The sequence below is a fragment of the Phaseolus vulgaris genome, chromosome 1 (genome assembly GCF_051622355.1).
Source record: "Phaseolus vulgaris cultivar YP4 chromosome 1, ASM5162235v1, whole genome shotgun sequence".
Taxonomy (NCBI): domain Eukaryota; kingdom Viridiplantae; phylum Streptophyta; class Magnoliopsida; order Fabales; family Fabaceae; genus Phaseolus; species Phaseolus vulgaris.
Genome location: NC_143498.1, coordinates 13,030,721 through 13,052,758, shown reverse-complemented (window position 1 = coordinate 13,052,758; position 22,038 = coordinate 13,030,721). Strand labels below are relative to the sequence as shown.

At 29.2% G+C, this 22,038-nt stretch overlaps 1 protein-coding gene across 3 annotated transcripts; it reads left to right on the top strand.

Annotated features, from left to right (window-relative positions):
• The first annotated feature begins 2,568 nt into the window (after positions 1-2,568).
• Positions 2,569-18,637, top strand: LOC137813580 (sulfite exporter TauE/SafE family protein 3). 3 transcript variants are annotated; one of them, XM_068615915.2, is made up of 12 exons: positions 2,569-2,655; positions 2,848-3,103; positions 3,814-3,973; positions 6,944-7,144; positions 7,221-7,285; positions 8,206-8,233; positions 8,331-8,500; positions 8,610-8,660; positions 8,782-9,003; positions 16,947-17,040; positions 17,124-17,264; positions 18,254-18,637. In XM_068615915.2, exons 2-12 carry the CDS (start codon positions 2,924-2,926, stop codon positions 18,337-18,339), a joined length of 1,398 nt encoding a protein of 465 aa, XP_068472016.1. In that variant the 5' UTR covers positions 2,569-2,655; positions 2,848-2,923; the 3' UTR covers positions 18,340-18,637. The 3 variants fall into 3 exon arrangements, with proteins under 3 accessions (XP_068472016.1, XP_068472018.1, XP_068472017.1); XM_068615917.2 differs by having other exon boundaries at positions 2,572-2,655; positions 2,854-3,103; XM_068615916.2 differs by having other exon boundaries at positions 2,610-2,776; positions 2,854-3,103.
• The last annotated feature ends 3,401 nt before the right edge of the window (positions 18,638-22,038 follow it).

The following is a 22,038-nucleotide window of genomic DNA, read 5'->3' as shown; positions in this document are numbered from 1 at the left end:
ATTGGATGTTGTCAGCCTATGAAAAAGAGTTATATCTCATCTCATTTGTTGTGAAGAAGTGGCAACCTTATTTTTTGGATCAACAAGTCATCATTAGGACAAACCAGAAGGCACTCAAATATTTGTTAGAGTAACCTCTAGCAACAATAATGAAAAATTGGGGTCTTGAAAAACTCATGGGATTAAATTTTAAGATTGCGTATAAGAAAGGAAAAGAAAATGTGGTCGCAAATGCTTTGTCTAGAAATATAACACAGGGAACTTTAGCTCACATTTTACTATCTCATCTAACCTAATTCCTCTTGTCAGGGACTCTTGGATTCCAAATCAAGCATGGAACTCTATATCTATGGATTTTATCTTTGGTTTACTTAAATCTAATGGAATGATTGTTATTTTGGTTATTATTGACAAACTAACTAAGTATGCTTATTGTATGCCTCTTTCTCATCCCTTTGGAGTGACTGTGGTAGCCAAACTATTCATGGATAATTTTGTCAGATTACATGGGTGGCCAACAAATATTGTGTCTAATAGAGATGCAAGTTTTATGAGTGGATTTTGGACAAATTTAATGAAAAGACATGGAGTTCAACTATTATGATCTATAACTTTTCATCCACAAATACATGGTCAAACTAAAGTTGTGAACAAATTTGTTGAGGGGTATTTGAGATGTGTTACGGGTGACATGCATTGTAAGTGGGATGAATTCCTACCTTTAGAAGAACTGTGATATAACTCAAAGTTTCATACCGCTACCAATATCACTCCTTTCAAAGCTCTTTATAGATATCCACCTTCAATTCCAACAATGATTCAAAAAGACGACTCTTTGGTGGAAGCAATTAATTATACTATGAAGACATGTGAGGAAATTTCAAAGTTGTTACTAACTAGTTTGATTAAAACACATACAAGGATGAAGTGGTACGTAAATTTAAAATGGTAAGACAAACAATATGATATTGGAGATATTGTTTATCTGGAGATACAACCTTATAAGCAAAATTCATTGGCTAACACATCCTTCCACAAGTTAGCAGTTAGATATTATGGTCCATTTAAGATTTTGAAAAAGTTGGGAGTAGTGTCTTATAAGTTGGATTTACCACCATGGACAAGAATCCATGGTGTTTTTTATGTGTCATTCCTAGAATAACATCATGGGGATCACCCTGTTTCTACTTAACTCCTTGTTGTAGATGAATAAGGATAGTTCATTCCCCAACTGTTAGTTATCTTAGCAAGATGTATGAAGAAAAAGGGTAACAAACCCATCACTAAGGTGTTAATACGGTGGAAAGAAACAAATTTGGAGGATGCAATATGGCGTGATTTGCACATGATACAACAACAATTTGCAGATTTTGATTAGCACAATTGAACTTGAGGACATGTCCTTCTTGCATGGGGAAAATTGTTATAATTTTTATAATAGAGTTGGGGATTTTGTTTGTTGGGATTTTGTATGTAATAGAATTTGGTTGTAATTGACGGTTATAAATAACCCTAGATGATGTATTATGAGGTTAATGAGAAATTAAATCAGATCAGTTTTCAAAGGTATGTACCTTCGAGTGTGAGTGGCCACCAAGATGTGTGCAAGCGGTGAGTGGTGCAGAGTGCTTGAGGTGTGTGCATGCGATTACCAGTGCGAAAGGTGAGAAATTCTAGAGTGGTGCAATGGAGCAGAGAAAAGATTAAAAGCATTATAGGTTGCAAATGTAAAATGATTTTCATGTAAGACACTCACAAGTACTTACCAAGGTAACTGCAATATCTAAGACAGTGACCGACGCATATGTGAGGGCTGCGACCGGCGCAAGCCGACGCATATGCGTGGGCCGCGACCAACACAAACTAGATGTTTTTTAAAAAAAAATTAAATTCGTAAGTGCGTCCGTTTTGCGTCGAATGTCATTGTTGCGTGAGTTTTTCGCCATTTTGGCCGACGATAGTAACGTCCGTAAGTGGCCCACGCAAGAATTTAGAAGCTAATTGCTTCTTTTCTTATAGTGTAAGGATTATCATAATTATTTATAATATAAAAAACTATTGTTATTATATTATTTATTTATTATTATTATTATTATTTATTTATTTATTATTATTATTATACATATACATTAGTAAGTGAAATAAAAAATCGTTAATACAATAAAAAAAAATTGTTATTATAACAGCTTATTTGTTATTTAATAATAAAAATTATAAGTAACACTAATTTTAGAAATACAATTATTCATTAAATACAGTTTTCCGTAACATTCAATCATTAAATATTATCATTCAATTATATATAAATTTAGACATTAAAAAATAAAATATTTTTTATTGATTTTAAAATAGATAATGGCTAAATATATTATAATAAATATAAAAAAAATTATAAAATCAATATTCAATATATAATTGATATAGAATGGGCATTATTAATTTTTTAAAATTTTGAAAGTGATGCAAAGACACATACGTGATATATTTTCTAAATATTAATAAATTTATGGAAGAAAATCGTAAGGATAAATATAAAATAATTATTTTCTTTCTAAAAACCTAAAAATCGGCAACCATTTATTTTCAGGTTATCATCTCCTTTGGACCTCGAAACGTGCTCTCTCTTATGCAATAAGTCTCTTATGCAATAATATTGTCAGTGTTTGTTTTGTTGATAAGAATCCAAAACCTGCATCTGCTCTTTTGCTTTTGAGATCCTCTGCATATTCTCTTTTTCTTTTCCTTTTTTTTTTATAAATAGTATTTACCTTATAGGGTACTATTACTTTCATATTTCTATTTTTCAATTATGAACATGTTATAATCATTTTGTTAACTAATTCTTAGTTTCAGTGTGTTTGATTGAGAGAAAGGATCGAGAAGGAAAAGAATTTGGTGTGGAAAGAAAAAGAAAAGAAAGAACATGAGGTGGAAGTGGGTGGTGGCGATCATACAGTTTGCATCGGTTATGGTGTTTGTTTGGGGAGATAGAGGAATTAGGATGGTGGAAAATACGCAGAAATATGAAGAAGATAGTTTCTTTAACAAAGCTATGAACTTCTTATGGCAATCGGGTGAATCAGGTTATCAACACGTTTGGCCAGTAAGCTTTTCATCGTTTCCTTCTCTTGCTTTCTGTGATTTCTTCTCTCTCTCTCTTTATCTAGATTCTGCAAATCAATCGATCATTTTTAAGACTTTTTCTAAAGGATTGAAGATTTTAATTATGTCTTTAGTTTCTGGTTAAGGGATTCATGTCATCTTTCTTCACTAACTGTAATTTTAATCTTTAACAAAATTAAATGAACTCATGTTTTTAGTTTTTATATAAAATATCAATTATTTTCTTAGCTTGTCTCCTAAAAATGCTTCCATCAAGTTACAAATAATGAAATATAAACTAATTTTAGACACAACAAATAATTAGTTTTTATAGTAATTAAAGAGATCACTTTAAAAATTAAAAAAAAAAATTGATTTCTAAATTAGTTTCTATTATTGTTAAATAATTTCTAAATTGGTATCTAGTTATTAAGGTTTTAACTACTAATTATTTAAATTCTAAATTTGATAGAAAAAACCTTAGTTACTAATTAAATACCAATTTAGAAACCATTTAACAATAATGAAATTAATTTAGAAACCAAAATTTTTTTAGTCTCTACAATGATCTCTAATCTAGTCATTATAACTACTAATTATTTTTTGTCTCTAAAATTCATGATTTTCTTTGCAGTGAATAAAGATAATATCTTTTTTGAAAAATTAAAATTATTTGACACTGAATTCATGGTTATGGTTATACTTTTGCAGGAGATAGAATTTGGGTGGAGAATTATTTTAGGTACTATAATAGGATTTTTTGGAGCAGCATTTGGAAGTGTTGGAGGTGTTGGTGGTGGTGGCATATTTGTTCCTATGCTCACCCTTGTTATTGGCTTTGATTCAAAATCCTCCACAGCTATGTCCAAATGTAAGATGTCCACCACTTTTTTCTTATTTTTATAACTTTAATTGCATATTTTATCATTCAAGATCATTATTTTCCACAATTTTATCACCTAATTGTTGTCTTTTATCATACTATCTGTTCAATTTTTATGCATTTTACTGATTCATAAATGCAAAAAAATAAATAAAAATCAAATCTTATGTTTTTTACCCATTCATTTGTTAATGTCTCACAAAAAATGCTTTTAGAAAATGAAATGTCAAAATTATATTATCTTCAAGAACTCAATGACAAAAAACGTCAATTTATTGAATTTTGTTTCCACTTACATTAATACACCATTACACATTTAATAAATAAGTAAAAGTTTAAAAGATTGAAGAATATAATAGGAAAATATCTGGAAAAGATAGCTAGAATATTAATTAATCTTCATTTATATTATAAAGGATTTACTATTTTTTATCTTTAATTTTTTCAAAATTTCACCTTTAGTTTCTATGCAAATTTCCTTAACTTTTTTATGTTAACAACACTTCGTTTTCTCCAATCATCATGAATGACAATAAATGCAATTTATTTGTATAATTTAATTTAGAAAAATATTTTATTAAAAAAACGCAATGATAATATAAAATATTTTACTACTATTTCTTTTTTATTTATAAGTTAAATTTGTTATTACATTAATTATTTCAAAGGTAAAAAAATTCCCCCTGAATTCATTAAAATTAAAAAAGTTAAAAATAAGTTGTGCATCAAAAGTGGGGTTCAAAAATATTCTCCAATTTTTTGTGTCCCATTATGTTGTGTCAATTATTTACGAAAGAAAGACATGAGAATGTGGGTCGGCAGACAGAACGGCTAATGTCTGATTATTAAATCAGGTAAGTAGGCCCAACCATAATTTAGAGCACTATATCTCTCTTATTTACCTCTTAAAATACATTTTTTTTATTAATATACTTTTTACAATATTAATAAAAGTTACTCAATAAAAAACTTATTAAATAAAAAAAAATAATATATATTAACTAAATTATATACTAGTTATTTATTTCTTACCATTTTTTAAAAAAATTATTTATTAATAGAATCTAAGATAATTTTCTTGTAACACTTAATAAAAAAATTAGAATATAAAAAAATTAAATATAAAATGATAAAATGAAAAAAATGACACCAAGATTTATAGTGATTAAATTTTATCCAACATCTAGTTTCAATCACCACAACTTTAATGGTTATTTCATTGACTTGAAGTTTATATAGGACAATCATACTTCACATCTAGAAGAAACAATCAGTTTTTTTTTTTATCAGTAATAAAATGAATTAAATTAACAGGATATTTCAGGGGTACCCCAACCCGTATACAAGTACCATATAAATACTACTTTAAAGGCCGAAATAGGAGCAATCAGAAAGTTGCTTAGCCTGCCTAAACACACCCAAAGAACAAGAGCCCTCCGTAGCAACTATTGGGTACCAAAACCAGCAACCCAGTAGCTTACCAACAGCGACACACCAAAGAGAGCATCATGCATTAGAGTGCCACTAACCTGACAAAAAAATCAGAAACCAGCAACCTTGCCCTACATTCTACTCTTCACCACTTTAAAGGACACTAAAAACACCTATAGCATACATTCCTCCTTAGCACCGTTGCTCCTTTGTGAAATGCCTCGTGGCTACAACATCACCACCCAATGTCCAGCCAACACCTCAAACAATCAGTGAAATATATAACTTTCTTGAAAATCTATTAAGAAAACTACAAAATCACGTAGAAATCTCAAAAAAAAAAAGTGCAAGAGATTGTGAAAGCTTTTCTCCAAATGCCTTCAAGTAGAATCTCTAATGAATGGAAACATTATTTTATTTTGTCTATAAATAGTTATGCAGATTTTTTTTTTCTATAAATAGGTATGCAGAATTTTTTCTATAAACACCTAAATTATTCTCAGTTTGTCTTTTTCATAATATATTTATTTTAAGTGGACTTAGTTATGGTTGGTTTTCATCGTGCTATATACTATTTATTTTATACAATCCAACAAATGTTGTAATCCAACACTGATGAAGATATGAGTTAAACATTTAAAGGTTCAATCAAAGTGAAATTTATTTCAATAAAATATTAACTTTTAAAAATATAAAAAGATAATATATATATATATATATATATATATAAAGTAATACTGTTTTAATTTCACTTAAAAATGTTATAAAACACATAACAAAAATAAATAATACATAAAAAGAAAATCTAAATCTAATATATCATATTTATGTTAATGATGATATATATAATCATCAACATCTATAAATCGTTTAGAAACCAATACAGCAAAAATATAAATATTTTTTCAACAAACTTATTGAACCTTCATCAATTTCTTAAGATCATAGATAAAGCGATCGATTCTATCTCAGTTCAATTGAAATCCATACTTTTAGAAAGGCTAAACAAAATTAATCCAAGTAGGTTTGTCAATTCAATCGGTCGAAACGTAATAATCAGATTTTGAGACAAGAATTTATTCTCATAATTTTCTGATATAAATAAAAGCTAATTATATAATGACGTACAAAATATATTTCTTCACACTCTGCACTTGAGTGAAAAGAGAAATTTAAAGAAGTAAGAAATGTCATATGATATAAAAGAGAGAGATAAATGATTACAAAGTTTGAGAATATCGTATACTTTTAGTCTAATATAATTTTTTTAAAATTATATATTTATGGATGATTTAATGTGGAGTTTAAATAATAATTATTTTAAAAATGTAAATATTAAATTAAATTTAATATTATAAAAATTAGTTAATAAGATAAAATTTTCGGCGGTTAATTATATAATATAAAATATTTGTATCTTTAATATCAATTATAAAAAGCAAACGAACTTTCTGTCCTGAAGAAACAAGAAAGTTTGTCTGTGGTCTTCCACTACCTGGGAATGACGAGGTGTTGTGTTTTTGTCAGGTATGATAATGGGTGCAGCTTTGTCAACTGTTTACTATAATCTTAATTTAAGGCACCCCACATTGGATTTGCCCATCATCGACTATGATTTGGCACTGCTCATTCAACCAATGCTTATGCTTGGCATTAGCATAGGAGTGGTTTTCAACGTCGTAGTTGCTGATTGGATGGTTACTATGCTGCTTCTTGTTCTCTTTTTAGGTAATCATTTTGCTTAATCCACACTTTCTTTACTCTCATTTTTCACATTTCACTCTTCTTCCTGCTTTCTGTGCAGGTACATCCGCAAAGGCATTCTTTAAGGGTCTTGAAACATGGAAAAAGGAAACCATAGAGAAAGAGGTCGTGTCTCATTCATAAATACATACTAGGTTTCACTACTAATGTCTTGTTATCAACTACATCATCAACTTTTTCTAATACATGGTTAAGTAATTATAGTAATTATAAAGAATTTTTAATGGACTTTTCCTTTAAAGCATAGTGATAACTTAAGATTTAATTTCACATACTGCCATTTAAACTTACGATTTTTATTATTTTAACTTTTTTTATATTTTATCATTAAGTTTGTAATTTTAATACATTACAATCAATATATATTTACTTATTTTTATTAATATTTATTCAGTTTTTGAACATTTCACTACAAGAAAATCAAGAAATAGAAACTAATTTTTAATGACAAAAAATAATTAGTTGTTATAGTGACTAAATTAGAGACTATTTTAGATACTAAAAAAATGTTGGTTTCTAAATTAGTTTCTATTATTACTAAATAGTTTCTAAATTGATATCTATTATTAACAACCAAGGTTTTTGCTACCAAATTTAGAAACTAATTAATTGGTAGTTAAAACCTTTAATTAGATATCAATTTAGAAACCATTTAACAATATAAAAACTAATTAGAAATCAATTTTTTTTAGTTTCTAAAATTGTCTCTAATTTAATTATTATAGCAACTAATTATTTTTTGTCTCTAAAATTGGTTTCTATTTCATGTTTTTCTTGTAGTGTTTTACCATTATGTTAATTATAAAATGACTGTACTTTTTTTGTCAAAACTATGATAAAACGACCTTATTTTTTTAGGAAAATATGAACCTTTTGTTTCACATTTAAGAGCTTGTTAAAAGGTATGAAAATTGAAAAAATGTGATAGTAAAATGTCTCTAAAAAGGGTTGTAAAATTCAGAAAATGATAATAGTTTAATGATAAAATATGCTAATAGTTTAATGTCTCTATTGTTTCTTTATAGGAAAATGCTAGGAAACAAGAGTCAAATGGTAAGTTAAGAAACTTGCACTACTACATGTACCAAAAACACAATAAATTATAATTTTTTTTGTAGTTAGAGAGTGTTTAGAATTGTGTGTGTGATAGGTGATGGGAGTGAAGTAGAATACAGAGCAATTCCTAGTGAACCAGGCAATGGCATTGAAAAAGAAAGCAGAAAGGAAGAAGAAGTGAATATGCTTCAAAATGTGTGCTGGAAGGAGTTTGGACTTCTAGTTTTTGTTTGGGTCGCATTCCTTGCAATACAGATTGCCATGGTTTGTTATTTTTCACTCAACATTTTCTTCAATAGATCACTATTTTGTACATATACCATGGAATCTTTCTAATTTGATTCTTAAACTTTTCTATTCACAATGCCAACAGAACCAAACAACCAAATGCTCAACAATATATTGGGTATTGAACATCTTGCAGGTAAACTTCTTGACATTAATTTTGAATAGGTAACTGGAAAAGTGAGATATATTGGAATATCTGTGATGAGTAGAGATTCCATGTTATTGAAGTGTTTAAAGCATGTGGTTGATGCATGCAGATTCCAGTTTCAGTTGGGGTATGTGGATATGAAGCAGTTTCGTTGTATAAAGGAAGGAGAACAATTTCTTCAGTGGGAGATTCGGGGAAAAGTTTTAGTATTCCGCAGCTAGCTCTATACTCTACCTTCGGAATATCGGCTGGCATAGTTGGTGGCTTGCTCGGAATAGGTGGAGGATTCGTTATGGGGCCTCTCTTTTTGGAGCTCGGAGTACCACCTCAGGTCACTTTCAAATTCTACTATTACAATTTTTTAAACAACAAATTAATATTTTAATTATATTTAAGTTATTTTTTAATTTAAAATATTATTATAATGAGTTATCAAATATATGTGTTTTAATTTTTGGGTGTCAAATAAATCTTTTTCTTGTAAAAATTAATATCTAATTAAATTTAACCGATTTAAAATTTAATATTATTTTAATTGATTTAAATTAAATTACTTTTTTTTACTTTAATTTAATTTAATTTGTATATGACTTAAATTTAAATTTGAATTGATATGATTTGTATTGGACTAAGTTAGAGTCAACTACTAGCTTAACATGGGTTCGTCTCCACTAGACTAAGTATAATGTGAATTTGTCCTAATTAGACACAACCTACCTGGTTCGGTTCGATCCATCATTATTTGGATTCTTAGAGAGACTAATGACAACATTGTTATCATCAATAGATATGAATTTTACTTTCTTAAATTTTGTTGTTTTTTAGTTGATTCTCAATCCATAGAGGTTGCAGGGAGCATTAACAGGCAACTAATGTATTTTTCTTTGATAGTGGAAAGAGTTATCATCCCCTACTTCTTGCTTGCCCAAAAGTTGAGATTGTCTCTTATGAAGTGACATCCTCCACTTGTACTCTGTCTTTCAATTTTATCTCCGATATAGTGTGCATCACAAAACCTTCTAATTTGAAAGAATATTTGCACTTAAAGCAAAGACCAAGGTTAGTCAGTATAGTGAGATAACGAAAGATTATTTTAACAATGGTTAGATGAATTTCCAGGGGATTATACTGGAAATGAGCTCATAAGCATGCAACACACATTATATCTAGTTTAAATGTTGTAAGATAAAGGGGTGAACCAATCATTGGGTGATAGATGACATTGTCCATTTTCCTTGACTCTTTATTTAGTCCAACCAAAGTGAAGTGGTTGGATGAATGTAAGTCTTCATCTTCTTGGAATCGTCCAACTTAAGCTTCTTGAAAAGCTCCTTCACATACTTGGTTTGATAAAAGAACTACAATCCTTGACTCTTTCTACATTTTAGAAAAAATCTCACAAAGAGGTTCATTAGTAGTATCAAAATAATATCACCAATTGAATTATGAGAATTATATAAATAATATCATAAATAATATCAAAATAATTAGTATAAGAATTATATGAAGAATTATGAGAATTATATAAATAATTAGTAGTATCAAAATAATATCACCAATGTAATGTATATTTGAACTATAAGAAAGTTAGACTTGAAGTCTTTGTAAAAAAACGTTTTATCAACTTTACCCTAGTAAGAATTGTATTTCTAAAAGAAAAGAGTTAAGTTTTTCATACCCTACTTTTAGATCTTCTAAACCAGACAAGCCTTATTTATTTTTAAAATACGATGAGGAAAAGTCGTACTCTCAAACCTTGGGATTTGTTTGACATACTCTTCTTTCTTAATGTCATGATTGAGGAAAACACTCTTATTTGAAAAAACTCATATCACTATGGACAACAAATGACAATAAGATGCTTATGACCTTATGTTTAGCTACTAACACATAAGATTTTGTGTAGTTTGTGCCTTTTTATTGTGAGTACCCTTTGACCACTAATCTAGCTTTTTTCCTCGCGACATTACCTTTTTTTTATTAAGCTTGTTGTAGAAGATTCATTTTACTCTAACGACATTTTTGTCAATATTAAATTCTAGAGACCATTCTTCTAGAATTGGTCTAACTCTATTACTTGGCTTGGAGATAGCTCTAATCGCCTGACGCTCCATAGACCTTGTTGGATTCCATTTGAGATATGAACATTAGGTCTTCTTGACACGTTGATTGAGAAAATATGTCAAATGTACAAGAAGATAAGGTTGAATTGTGTGTTAAAAAATCATAATAATTTGTAAGGATAGCATCTTATCAAATGATTAGGTGTAATTTTGTTTGATAGATTCACTTTCAAAAAAAAAATCACAAATCTTGTTTAAAGATAACTCATTTTTTTTACGTTAAATGGTAGTTCAATAATATTTAACTAAAAGAGTTAAAGATAACAAGGATTTACTCTCTTTATTTTTATATTGGTTCGTCTATTAATAAAGAGTACGTTCATTTCTTGATCAACATGATCAAGTTTTACTATGCACACCATCACTACAAAAAATACAAATTGATTATGATATTGGACCTTAGCCACTCCTAGCTAAATAATTGAGTATTGTTTTGAACAACAATAACTCATGCCTAAGACTGAGAACTATTTGGAACAACAACTTCTCCTGGCCAAAATACTTTATTTACAAAAGAATATGATCAAAATGATCACAAATTTTGCAAACTAAAAGAGATGTTACGTCCCAAGATGGATACAAGAAAATAATATTTTAGGCTGCTAAAGAACACTTTAGTGTTGTTTTAACATGCTAGATTTATAGGTTTTACTTAAGTGTCCTTAGGATTGTTTGTGGACAAAATTTATTATTGCAAAAGTTCTTCCTTCTTAAAAGGTTACTCCTATTTATAGAGAGTTTGGGAAGATAACCATTGTAAATATTTTTCTAACCATTGTGAGATTCGATTCGTTCTTCCTTCTTCGGTTATCTTCATTTGTCCTCATAGACATTGAGGATTACATTAAATGCTATCTTCATGCAAAATTTAATGAAAACTTCTACTTGAAGAAACTTTATGATACTTAGCATAATTTATCATGTTATGGTCGCATATCTCTTAAGTCTTTTTGAGAAAAAATTAGGATCGCATGAGATTGATGGACTATGTGCCGAGGTGACAAACTATCCTTTCAAAGAAGTTTTTGGTGTAAAACATCTTGGACACACTCTTTGAGATGTCTTTGATGTTAACTCTTGTGACACCCTTTTGTGGTCAGAAAAAAAAAACATTATGTGCAAAACATAGTGCACACAATTATAAGTTAGGAATGTACTATGAAATGTTAAAGCAAATATCTTATCTTCTGTCTTCAAGCTCAAGTTCATTAAATGAAGATAAGATTACAAGGTGCTATAATGACAAAACACTTACATTTATTGAGATCTGACATCAAAAGATATTTTCATGTTTTCAATACTTTGTTGTAAAATCACTAGATAAAATTACGTAGGGTAAAGTCAGGTTTGTGGATCTTTTCTCTAACATTGACCTTGTTCAAACTCTCTCAACTAGATCACTAAGAATAACTTTAAGCACATGGCCTCTCTTCAACTAAGTGTTTTTATTTTTTGGCTCTTGCCTTCCAAATTGGTCATCTGATGACAAGTTAGATGCACTTTCAACATTGTTTGATCATAAAGTACACGCATTTTCAGTCGTGTATTTCCTTGATGTATACATACTTTTTTTCATCTTCCTTTCATTAATATGCAAGTTAGGGAATACATCATCTTAAATGAATGACTTCTTCCACAAACATAGTCCTTGAGTTGAAAACTTTGTAGACCTTTGATATTTTAAAATATCCAAACATGGTTTCTTCATCACACTTGGAGTCAGCTTACTAGGTTATCCTTGTTGTTTAAAATAAAACACTTAACTAAAACAGGATGGAAGTATGAAATGTGGGATTTTCTACCCCTCCACAATTCATTTTCTTTAGGATTGACCTTAGGTAAGATCTAATTTGTAAATAATAGATTGTGTTTACTTCCTCTTTCCGAAAGTGCTTGGAGATTAAATTAAAATTCAATATAGTTTTAATCATTTCTTGCAATGATCTATGTTTCCTTCCTACTACATTATTTTATTGTGGTGTTCATGGAGTTGAAAAATAGTGATAGGGGTGAGAAATCTAACCCATGTCCATCTTATGTAGTGTTTTACAGTGGCTAGACCATAGTTTTTCCATTGATAGATTCAATTCTTGTATGACCAAATAAATCTATGTGGGTGAGAAATCTAACACATGTCCATTTTATGTAATCTTCTTCAATGACTAGATTATACTTTTTTTTCCAGTGATAAACACAGTTCTTGTCGACCAAATAAATTTGTGCAATAACTCAAGATATCTTTCTAAAACAATTATATTCTTGCTTTGCATTTATTAGTTATCAAGGATGTTGTTGAAGAACAAAATACATTAAACACACCAAGTATTTTTAAGCTTGACTAACGAAGAAAAATCATCAAAATAATAGAATGAGCAAAGGAGATACCATATAAAATTACTAGTAAGATAAATAGAATTCCTCAAAGCCTCAAAAAAATGATTCTAAAGTCCCAAGGCAGGAACACTACTATCATATGGATAAAAAGAGATTTTAAGAAGAACACTAAAAGTGTTCAGTTAAACACTTAGGAGAGAGAGTGTTTATCCATTGTACACATCAAAAGACACAACCCCTTCCTAAAGTGAAAGAACATATGAACTAAGAAAGAAAACATAAATCTTTTACTCGTGGTCATATGAAAAATCCTCCATAGTGATTAGACCTGATAATCTATTGATCATAGAAACACCTAACTTTCATATTTTAGCAAGGAGTGACTATTTGGCAAACAATACTCATTGAGCCAGGAGTGATTTGGGAAATAATACTTGTTGAACCATGAATGACTTGGGAAAAAATACTCATTGATCCAGAAGTGGCTTGGGAAAGAATACTTGAGGTAACCAAGAGCAACTACGAGCCCAAATAATACTCTAATGTACTTTGCAGCATTAATCTACCTAGTTGAACTTAGTTTATTGGTCAAGAACTAGATATAGTTTCTTGTGAGAGATGAACCAATATAAATTTTTTGAGTATTTTCTCGCTTTCTTATCTCCTTTATTTTACATAATATTATTATCTACACTAAGCCAAGAAGGGGAGTTATTGTGATAATACGAATCAAAGTGTTTTTATCAAATTATGTTTAAAACTAAGTATTTGATATGCATTTGTATTGATTGGTCAAATACAATAACTATGATTTAACCACTTAGTAATGTAAACATACAAATATGTTAATCAAGTGAATCAATTGAATTACAAAAATCTATGTGCGATTGACTCGTTAGACTAAAATATAAAATAGTTGAGGATGAAACAATCTTTTAAATATATCTATGTGATCATAATTGCTATGAGATGAGGGTACACCTCTTGTCATTATTAGACAAAAGTTGTTAAAAATATTTATGAAAATGTACATCTTTTTAAATCTATATTGTCAATAAATTAGTTTATCTATGGAACATAATCCAAATTATGTTCTTTAAAATTATTGAAATTCAAACATCCAAAATGATATTCTATAAGCTTATGGCCCTCTATATAAATTAACACAATACTTTATAATAAAAAATTCTTCAAAACTTAAAAATATATTTTTCGAATTGTAAATTTTATTCTCCATATATTTGTGATGTAACTTAATTTAAGGGATCATTACAGCCATCAACAACAATGAAAATAAGGGTAAGTCAAAAATAAAAAACAATAAATATAACTACTTATAAAAAAAACATCATATACATAAATTTTCCAATCAGGATAACTATTTAATAAATTAATTAATTCATCAATTTAAAAAAAACCAAAATTTTGAGTAAAATGTTATATTTAAATTTATTCATTTTACTTCTTATGTGACTAGAAGTATTTCGCATTGAGAGATATTCCAGACAATCTTTCTCAAAGTCGTGTATGTTGTTCTCACATAAAAATTATGAACTTTCTCTAATAATAACATTTTCATACTTAAAATATCACCTTCTAAAATTTTATATATAATAATATCTATTATAAAAAATATATATAAATTAACCACAACAACAATAAGTTTGCCCTGGCAGCAACAATAAATTCACATTAACAGCAACAAGAAATTCAAATAATAGATTTATAATAATAATAAAATACAACCAACAAGAAGAACATTTAAACAAAATAAATAGCATGATTCTTTTGTTTTTGGGTGTCATAAAATAAATTACAACCGAATCAAACATGAAATGCATTTAATTATTTTTTAATTCAAAATAAAAAATAAATATTTAATATAAAAAAAAACTCTACAAATAATAACTAAAATATATAATAAACAGATTTAATGCATATTTTACAAATATTTTCTCTCCAAATAATTTCGTTCTAAAATTACACCATTATCATATTTTTCTTCATTTCTTACTCCATATTTTTCTATACCAAGTCATATATTCTTCATCCTCTTCCTTGGATAGGAGTTTTCTTTTTTCTGGTTGGGTTAAAATTAATAATGATGATGTTGCTAGGGTGGTCTAGATGCTTGTGATGATATTTTTCGTGGAAGTATAGGGGAGTGCATTGATGGTTTCTCTGCTTTCCTTGATATTCAAGATGCTTTGGTTGCTGAGTGTTATAGAATTATAAGCTAAAAAGATTATTGTTTTTAGTTCATGGCTTAAATGTGATTTTATCTTGCTTTGTGTTGTTTTTACTGCTAGGACTAATCTTTGTGGGGAAATCAGATTTAGGATTTCTCACATTTTTCGTAAAGACAATGTTTGTGCTGACAAATTCGCTAACTTATGTTTTATTAATATGGAACAATTTCATTGGTATAATAGACTTTCATCTAATATATTCTTAGAATTCTTTACTAATAGGTATAAATTACCTAAATATCGATTTTCTTAGGTTTTCTCCTATGAATTTTGATCGAATCCCTCCATATTTTCTTTTTTTTTAATAATATTTTTTTATGTGGTGGTAGATGGTTGTTGAAAGTTAAAATATTAACTTAGCTAGGATATTAAGTTTCATAGTGATACTTAACATTATAACTTTTATATATAAAAAAATCTTCCTCAAAATATCATGATTTCATATCTAATTAAAATCAAATTCTAATAAACTTAACCATATATATAATTTAGTTTATCAAAATCAGAATATATTCATTCCATTCCAGGAATTTCTACACCATAAATCAAATAACCATCTGAATAATTTTAAGAATATCATTATTAACTAAATGTTAACTTTAATAACCAAATATTTATTTTTTATCAAAATTGTATTTCTTTTCTAACTTATCCAACATTGTAATATTTTTTTCTTCTAAACTTCTAAATCATATCTTTCTTAATACCACAAAACATCAATCGAAAAGTCCCTCTTACGTTAACCTTCCTTGTAGTTCCATGTCAATATTTAAACAACTAATGATTACTTATTATTGTCAAAATACCTTTCTCCTTCAAAACAAAACAAAAGTAACAATATTTTCTTTTCTCTAATTCTAACCATGACCATAACATAATTATAAAAAAATAATAATAAATTAATCTTCCCTTATATTTGTATCAATCTTAAAAATACTCACATCACATGCTCTCAAAATACTTTTCTTAAAACAATCATAAAAATAATAAGTTACAGACAAACTTCTCTTACAATTTTAATAAAATAAAATAAATCTACATAAAAGACAACTTCCCTTACAAAAATAATAAACTTCATAAAAAAATTCCCTTACGAAAATAATAGACTCTATAAAAGACTTCCTTTGTCTTATTTCCAATATTTGAAGTGATCAAATACCTACTCCTTTTCTTTATTTATCTTCAACCTCTTCTCTCAATTTCTACCACTGTTTATCTAAAATAATTTTGATGTGCATACTTTCTTCGTTCAGCACCTCTCTTATAATAAGAAAATTACAGTTTTATTGTTATTATTTGTCATTGATGAGTAGTTATGCTAATTTAAAATTCTTTTTAATTGCTATTAGTATAATAAAATTATTCACATGCCAACTTTATTTCTAATTTGAAAATATTTATATTTTCTTAAATTCAATCACAATTCAATGTTGTCATTTCCTAGTTTTTAACAAGTTTGTATGAGTGTGGTTTCTGTGATAAACTTTTTAGTTTTATTTCTCTGCCTAGTGTGGCATATCTGAATGAGTTTGAATTGTTGTATTAATTGTTTGATGTGATGTGTTCAGGTTGCAAGTGCCACAGCCACCTTTGCGATGTTGTTTTCCTCATCCATGTCTGTTGTAGAATACTACCTGCTGAAACGTTTTCCAGTTCCTTATGGTTTGTGTTTCATGTATAATAACTGTTTTGTGGCTTTGGATTTTACATTGATATGATCTAACCCATGATGCATTGTTGCACAGCTCTATACTTCATTGTAGCAGCTGCTATTTCAGCAATTGTAGGACAACATATTGTCAGAAAGTTGATCCAACTACTTGGGAGAGCTTCTCTTATCATCTTTGTTCTAGCCTTCACAATATTTGTTAGTGCTGTTTCACTAGGTAACCCATTCTCATTTTCTCTTAACTTTACTTATATTTATACATCACCCACTAAAACAAACCAATTTTAAAGAAAAAAAATAATTAATTCTTATATTAACTAAATTAAATATTATTTAAAAAAACTAAAAAATTATTGATATCTAAATTAATTTTTATTATTGATAAACAGTCTTTATATTAGTATATATGATTAGTTGAGATTTCAGTTATCAATTATTTAGATTCTAACTAAAACTTTGGTTACTAAAGTTGAAATTATTTATCAATAATAAAAACTAATTTATATACCAATAATATTTTTAGTTTATAAAATAATATCTAATTTTGTCAATTTAAAATTGATTTTTATTTTATGATTTTGTTGTAGTGATAGTTTTTAGTTGATCATTTAAATTTAAAATAATTTTACTATTAGTTTATCAAATTTAAAATAATCTTTAGTTTTTATAGTTTTAAGAAGTTTATTTTAATTCTTATGTAGAAAACGTTGTTAGAAACTTTGTTTACATAATCAATAGATCAGTAGGTTATATAACAACTCACTCATGATAACATTTTTTTTTTTGAAACACACATTCATAGTAATTGCGACACGCTATAATAATTTATTTTTTCAAATTGCAAAATTAAAAAAAAAAACTTATTTTAGCTTTAGAAAACCGCAAAACAGCTTATCACAAATTAAATTAAAATATTTAACCTATACTATTATAGATATTAAATATATATTGTTAGTCTTTTGTAATCTGCATAAAATTAGTTTTTTACTTTTCAGTCTCTTAAAAAATTGTTCTCTTTACGTAAATAAAGACTAAATATATACCATGTTTCCATTAATGGATCGAAAGACAGTTAATTTTTTAGAGACTAAAAGGAATTATTATCTAATTTACATAAACTAAAATTATATATATTTAATGAAACATATACTAAAATAACTCTTATGATGAACTTCAATTATGAAACATTTTTGGTTTATTTGTTAGGTGGAGTTGGCATTGCAGCAATGGTAAAAAAGATTGAAAATCACGAGTATATGGGATTTGATGATCTCTGCAAGTATAATTCATAGCCCATTTCCATACAATATTGTGTGGTTCTTTCATCGCAAGATCCTAATCAAAGAGCCAACAAAACCTAGTCATCAAAATTGACTTATGGCATGTTTGGATTCATTTGAATGTATTAGCTTCTGCTTATTTGTTTCTATTTAAGTGGTTTTGGAAAAATAAGTTAGTGTTGGGTATTATTCCAAACACTAACTAGTAGAATGTGAGTGGGCTCCTCCTTTTTAGAGGTATGATATGCAGTGATGATATTGTTGGATATTGAGAATTTGAATTACATTTTTTAATATTCTTTATGTTCTAGTTTTTGTAGAGGCTACTATTTATAGTTTCTTTCTTTTATGAAAATATTGTCTAAATCCTTTCTTGTGTAATACGAATAATATTGTTGTCTTATCAAAATTTTGAAACAATTTTAGTTTTTTTTTATGTCATATGTTGTGTTCATTAAATTATTTTAAAATTTTAAAATAATTTCTTATTAAAATAAAAAAAAATAGATATATTATGTAATTAATTATTTTCTTTTCTTTACTTTTCTATTTAGCTTGTTAATATGATTATAGTATACATAGTTCTCTCTTTTATGTAAATAGTACACATTTTAATTAAATAAGTTATTTTATTTATTTCTCTTTTGATATGGTATCAGAGTCATTCTTATTATGGTATTAGGATCTCGTTAATAATCTATCTTAGTTAAGAAGTAGTTGGATTTATCATGTCACTTGCTCTTGAACCCATTCATTCTCATGTTTGATATCCTTTATGTGAGTGTTCGTTATTCTCGACGTGAGGGGGTATGTTGGAAATTTCATATCAATTAGAGATATAACCAAATTATAATATATAAGTAAACCTCATCTTACGAAGCTGATTTTGTGTATTTAGTTAGGCTTTAAACTCCACTACTTTCATTGGTGTGAACGCTCAATGTCCTCAACGTGAGAGTGTATTGGAAATCCATATCAACTAGAGATATATCAAATTATAATATAAGTGAGTGTAAACCTTATCTTACGAAACTAATTTTTTTGAGGTTGAGTTAAGTTAAATTTCACTCCTTTCATGTAGTATCAAAAGTATTTTTTTGCATTCATCCTAGTAAAATTTCTAATGTCATGGATGAAATCTCTAATGTCTCACGATTGACTGCTCCTAATGGTATGATTATTTGTACCGGTAGGGTTCGCACGACTGACACTCTAACTTGGCACCCAGTCCGGACCCCGTTCCGGATCGATCAACATAACCAACAACAAGGCTGATTAATGATCCAACATTTCTTAATCTCCTTTTATTAGGCCTATTAACCATAATGGGCCCAAAATAATTGTATAAATTAACACAGATACTAAAGGATCAGATACGTAATCATTTAACCCTAAACACTAAGTGTTAAGTGCTGAAATCTGACTTGAGCGTCGGAGTACCTTTTGCAGGTACCATCCGAGTTCAGAGCGAGCGAGGAGGAGTGGAAGAACGAGAAGGTGAGAGTTCAGCTGAGAGGAAGGAGTGAGTTGCAAATCGACCAACCGATCGAATGAGTGTTTGAATCGTTCTCTTGGAGAGGTCGAATGTCTGACCATAACTGAGGCCGACACTTGGATGACTCTGATCATTCAATACCTAGAGCTCAACATGTGCAAGACGGAGAAGGAAAAGACGATGAGGCAGCAGTGTGCTAGGTATGCCTAATCGACCAGGACCTCTACAAAAGAGGGTACTCTAGGTCGTTACTGAAATGTGTCACCAAGGAGCAGGTAGAATATGTCCTCGGAGAGATCCATGAGGGGGCATGTGGGAACCACTTAGGTGCACGAACGATGGTCGCCAAGGTCCTCAAGGTCGGGTACTTATGGTTGATCGTCCAAAGAGATTGTGCAGAATATGTAAAGAAATGCACTAAGTGTAAAGAGTATGACCCCTGTCTCATCTCAACCCCGAGACACTCCATAACATGGTGTCTCCATGGTCATTCGCCATTTGGGGAATGGACATCACCAGGCCCTTCAGCCCAGGAAAAGGGCAAACAAAATTCCTCTTGGTCAAAGTGGATTATTTCACCAAAAGGATTAAGGTTGAGCCCCTTGCCTTCATCTCGTCCAAGAACATCCAAAATTTCGTATGAAGAAGCATTGTATGTTGGCTCAGATTTCCCCACACCATTATAACTAATAACGGTCGGTAATTCATTAACCGAGGACTTCAATCCTTTTACGAGGATCTTGACATAAAATCAATAACAAGCTCGGTCGACCATCCTTGGACCAATGGGAAGCCCGAAGTAGCGAATAAGGTCATCTTTATCGAGTTGAAGAAGCGGCTCGACACGGCGAAAGGATGGTGGACTGAAGAGTTGGTATAAGTGTTATGGGTGTATCACTGCACGTCCCAAGCTTCGATGCAGGAGACACCCTATAGCCTAACTTACGGCACCGAGGCCATGATTCTAGTCGAGTCAGGCAACTATTTGACTTGTCCCTGAATTAGGAGAGTCTATCGGTCGAACTCGACCTATTAAATGAGCTTTGAGACAAGAGTAAGATTCGCAAATCTGCATGCAAGCTCTGGGGGGGCAGGCGGTACAATAAGAAGGTCTGACCGAGAAGCTTTCAGAAGGGAGACCTCGCTTGGAAATTGCGAAGTGAGGCTAGGAAGACGGACGACAAGTTCTCGTCCAACAAGAAGGCCCCTTTCGTGTCCGGGATGTTGCAGCTGGGGGGGCATACCACCTATAGTGGTTGTCGGGAAAAGTTGTACCGAGGATGTGGAATGCCACGCATTCAAATTTTATTATAGTTAAAAATTAATAAAATCATGCATTCTTTCCTTACTCGACAATTTTTTTCCTGAGGTTTTTGATCGGAAATGTTTTAATGAGGCATTTCTTTACAAGTTTGTGTATCAATTTCTTTCGCAGCACGGGTCGGTTAAGGATGAAACCTTAACCGATATTCCCTCCCGATAGCTAAAGACTCGATTCGGCCAAGGATGATACCTTAATTGATATTCCCTCCCGACACCCACTACAAAAAAACGTGTATAATGTGACGGTTATTTTCATAAAAACTGGCATTTTTAACCGTCGCATTATACGTCTGTGGCGGTACCGCGTACCGCCAGAATTCTTGCCGCCACAAAGTTTAATGTGGCGGTCAATTGAGAACCGTTGTAGCAGACGCCATATTATGCATTGTATAAAATGGCGGTTTTAAGTGTGTAATTAACGTCAGTTATAAATGTCGTAATTTTAAAACTGGGTAAATCAATTCTAACGTAAATAGTGGCAGTTTTAACCGCCACTTAATATCTTAATTCGAATATTAAATATTTAATTTAATTTTTAATATTTTTAATATTTATTTAATTATATTTTATAATTTGATTTTATAATATTATTTAATTTCATATTTTCATAATATAATTAAATTATAACATAAACTAATTTCATAATATAATTATACTTCATAATATAATTAAAATTTATAAATATAATAATCAAAAGATGACTTCATTCATTCATTGAGAGAACAAAGTTGATAATGTCAAACTAATACAAATAACAAGTAAATTAAATTTGTTTCATATTTGAACATATTACAACTAAAGTCATAGTCCTAATTCTAATTTATCTTCCTGCCTCCACTTGATCCAATAATATTCTGGTTTGGTGATGGAGCATCACTTCCAACCTTCTTCCA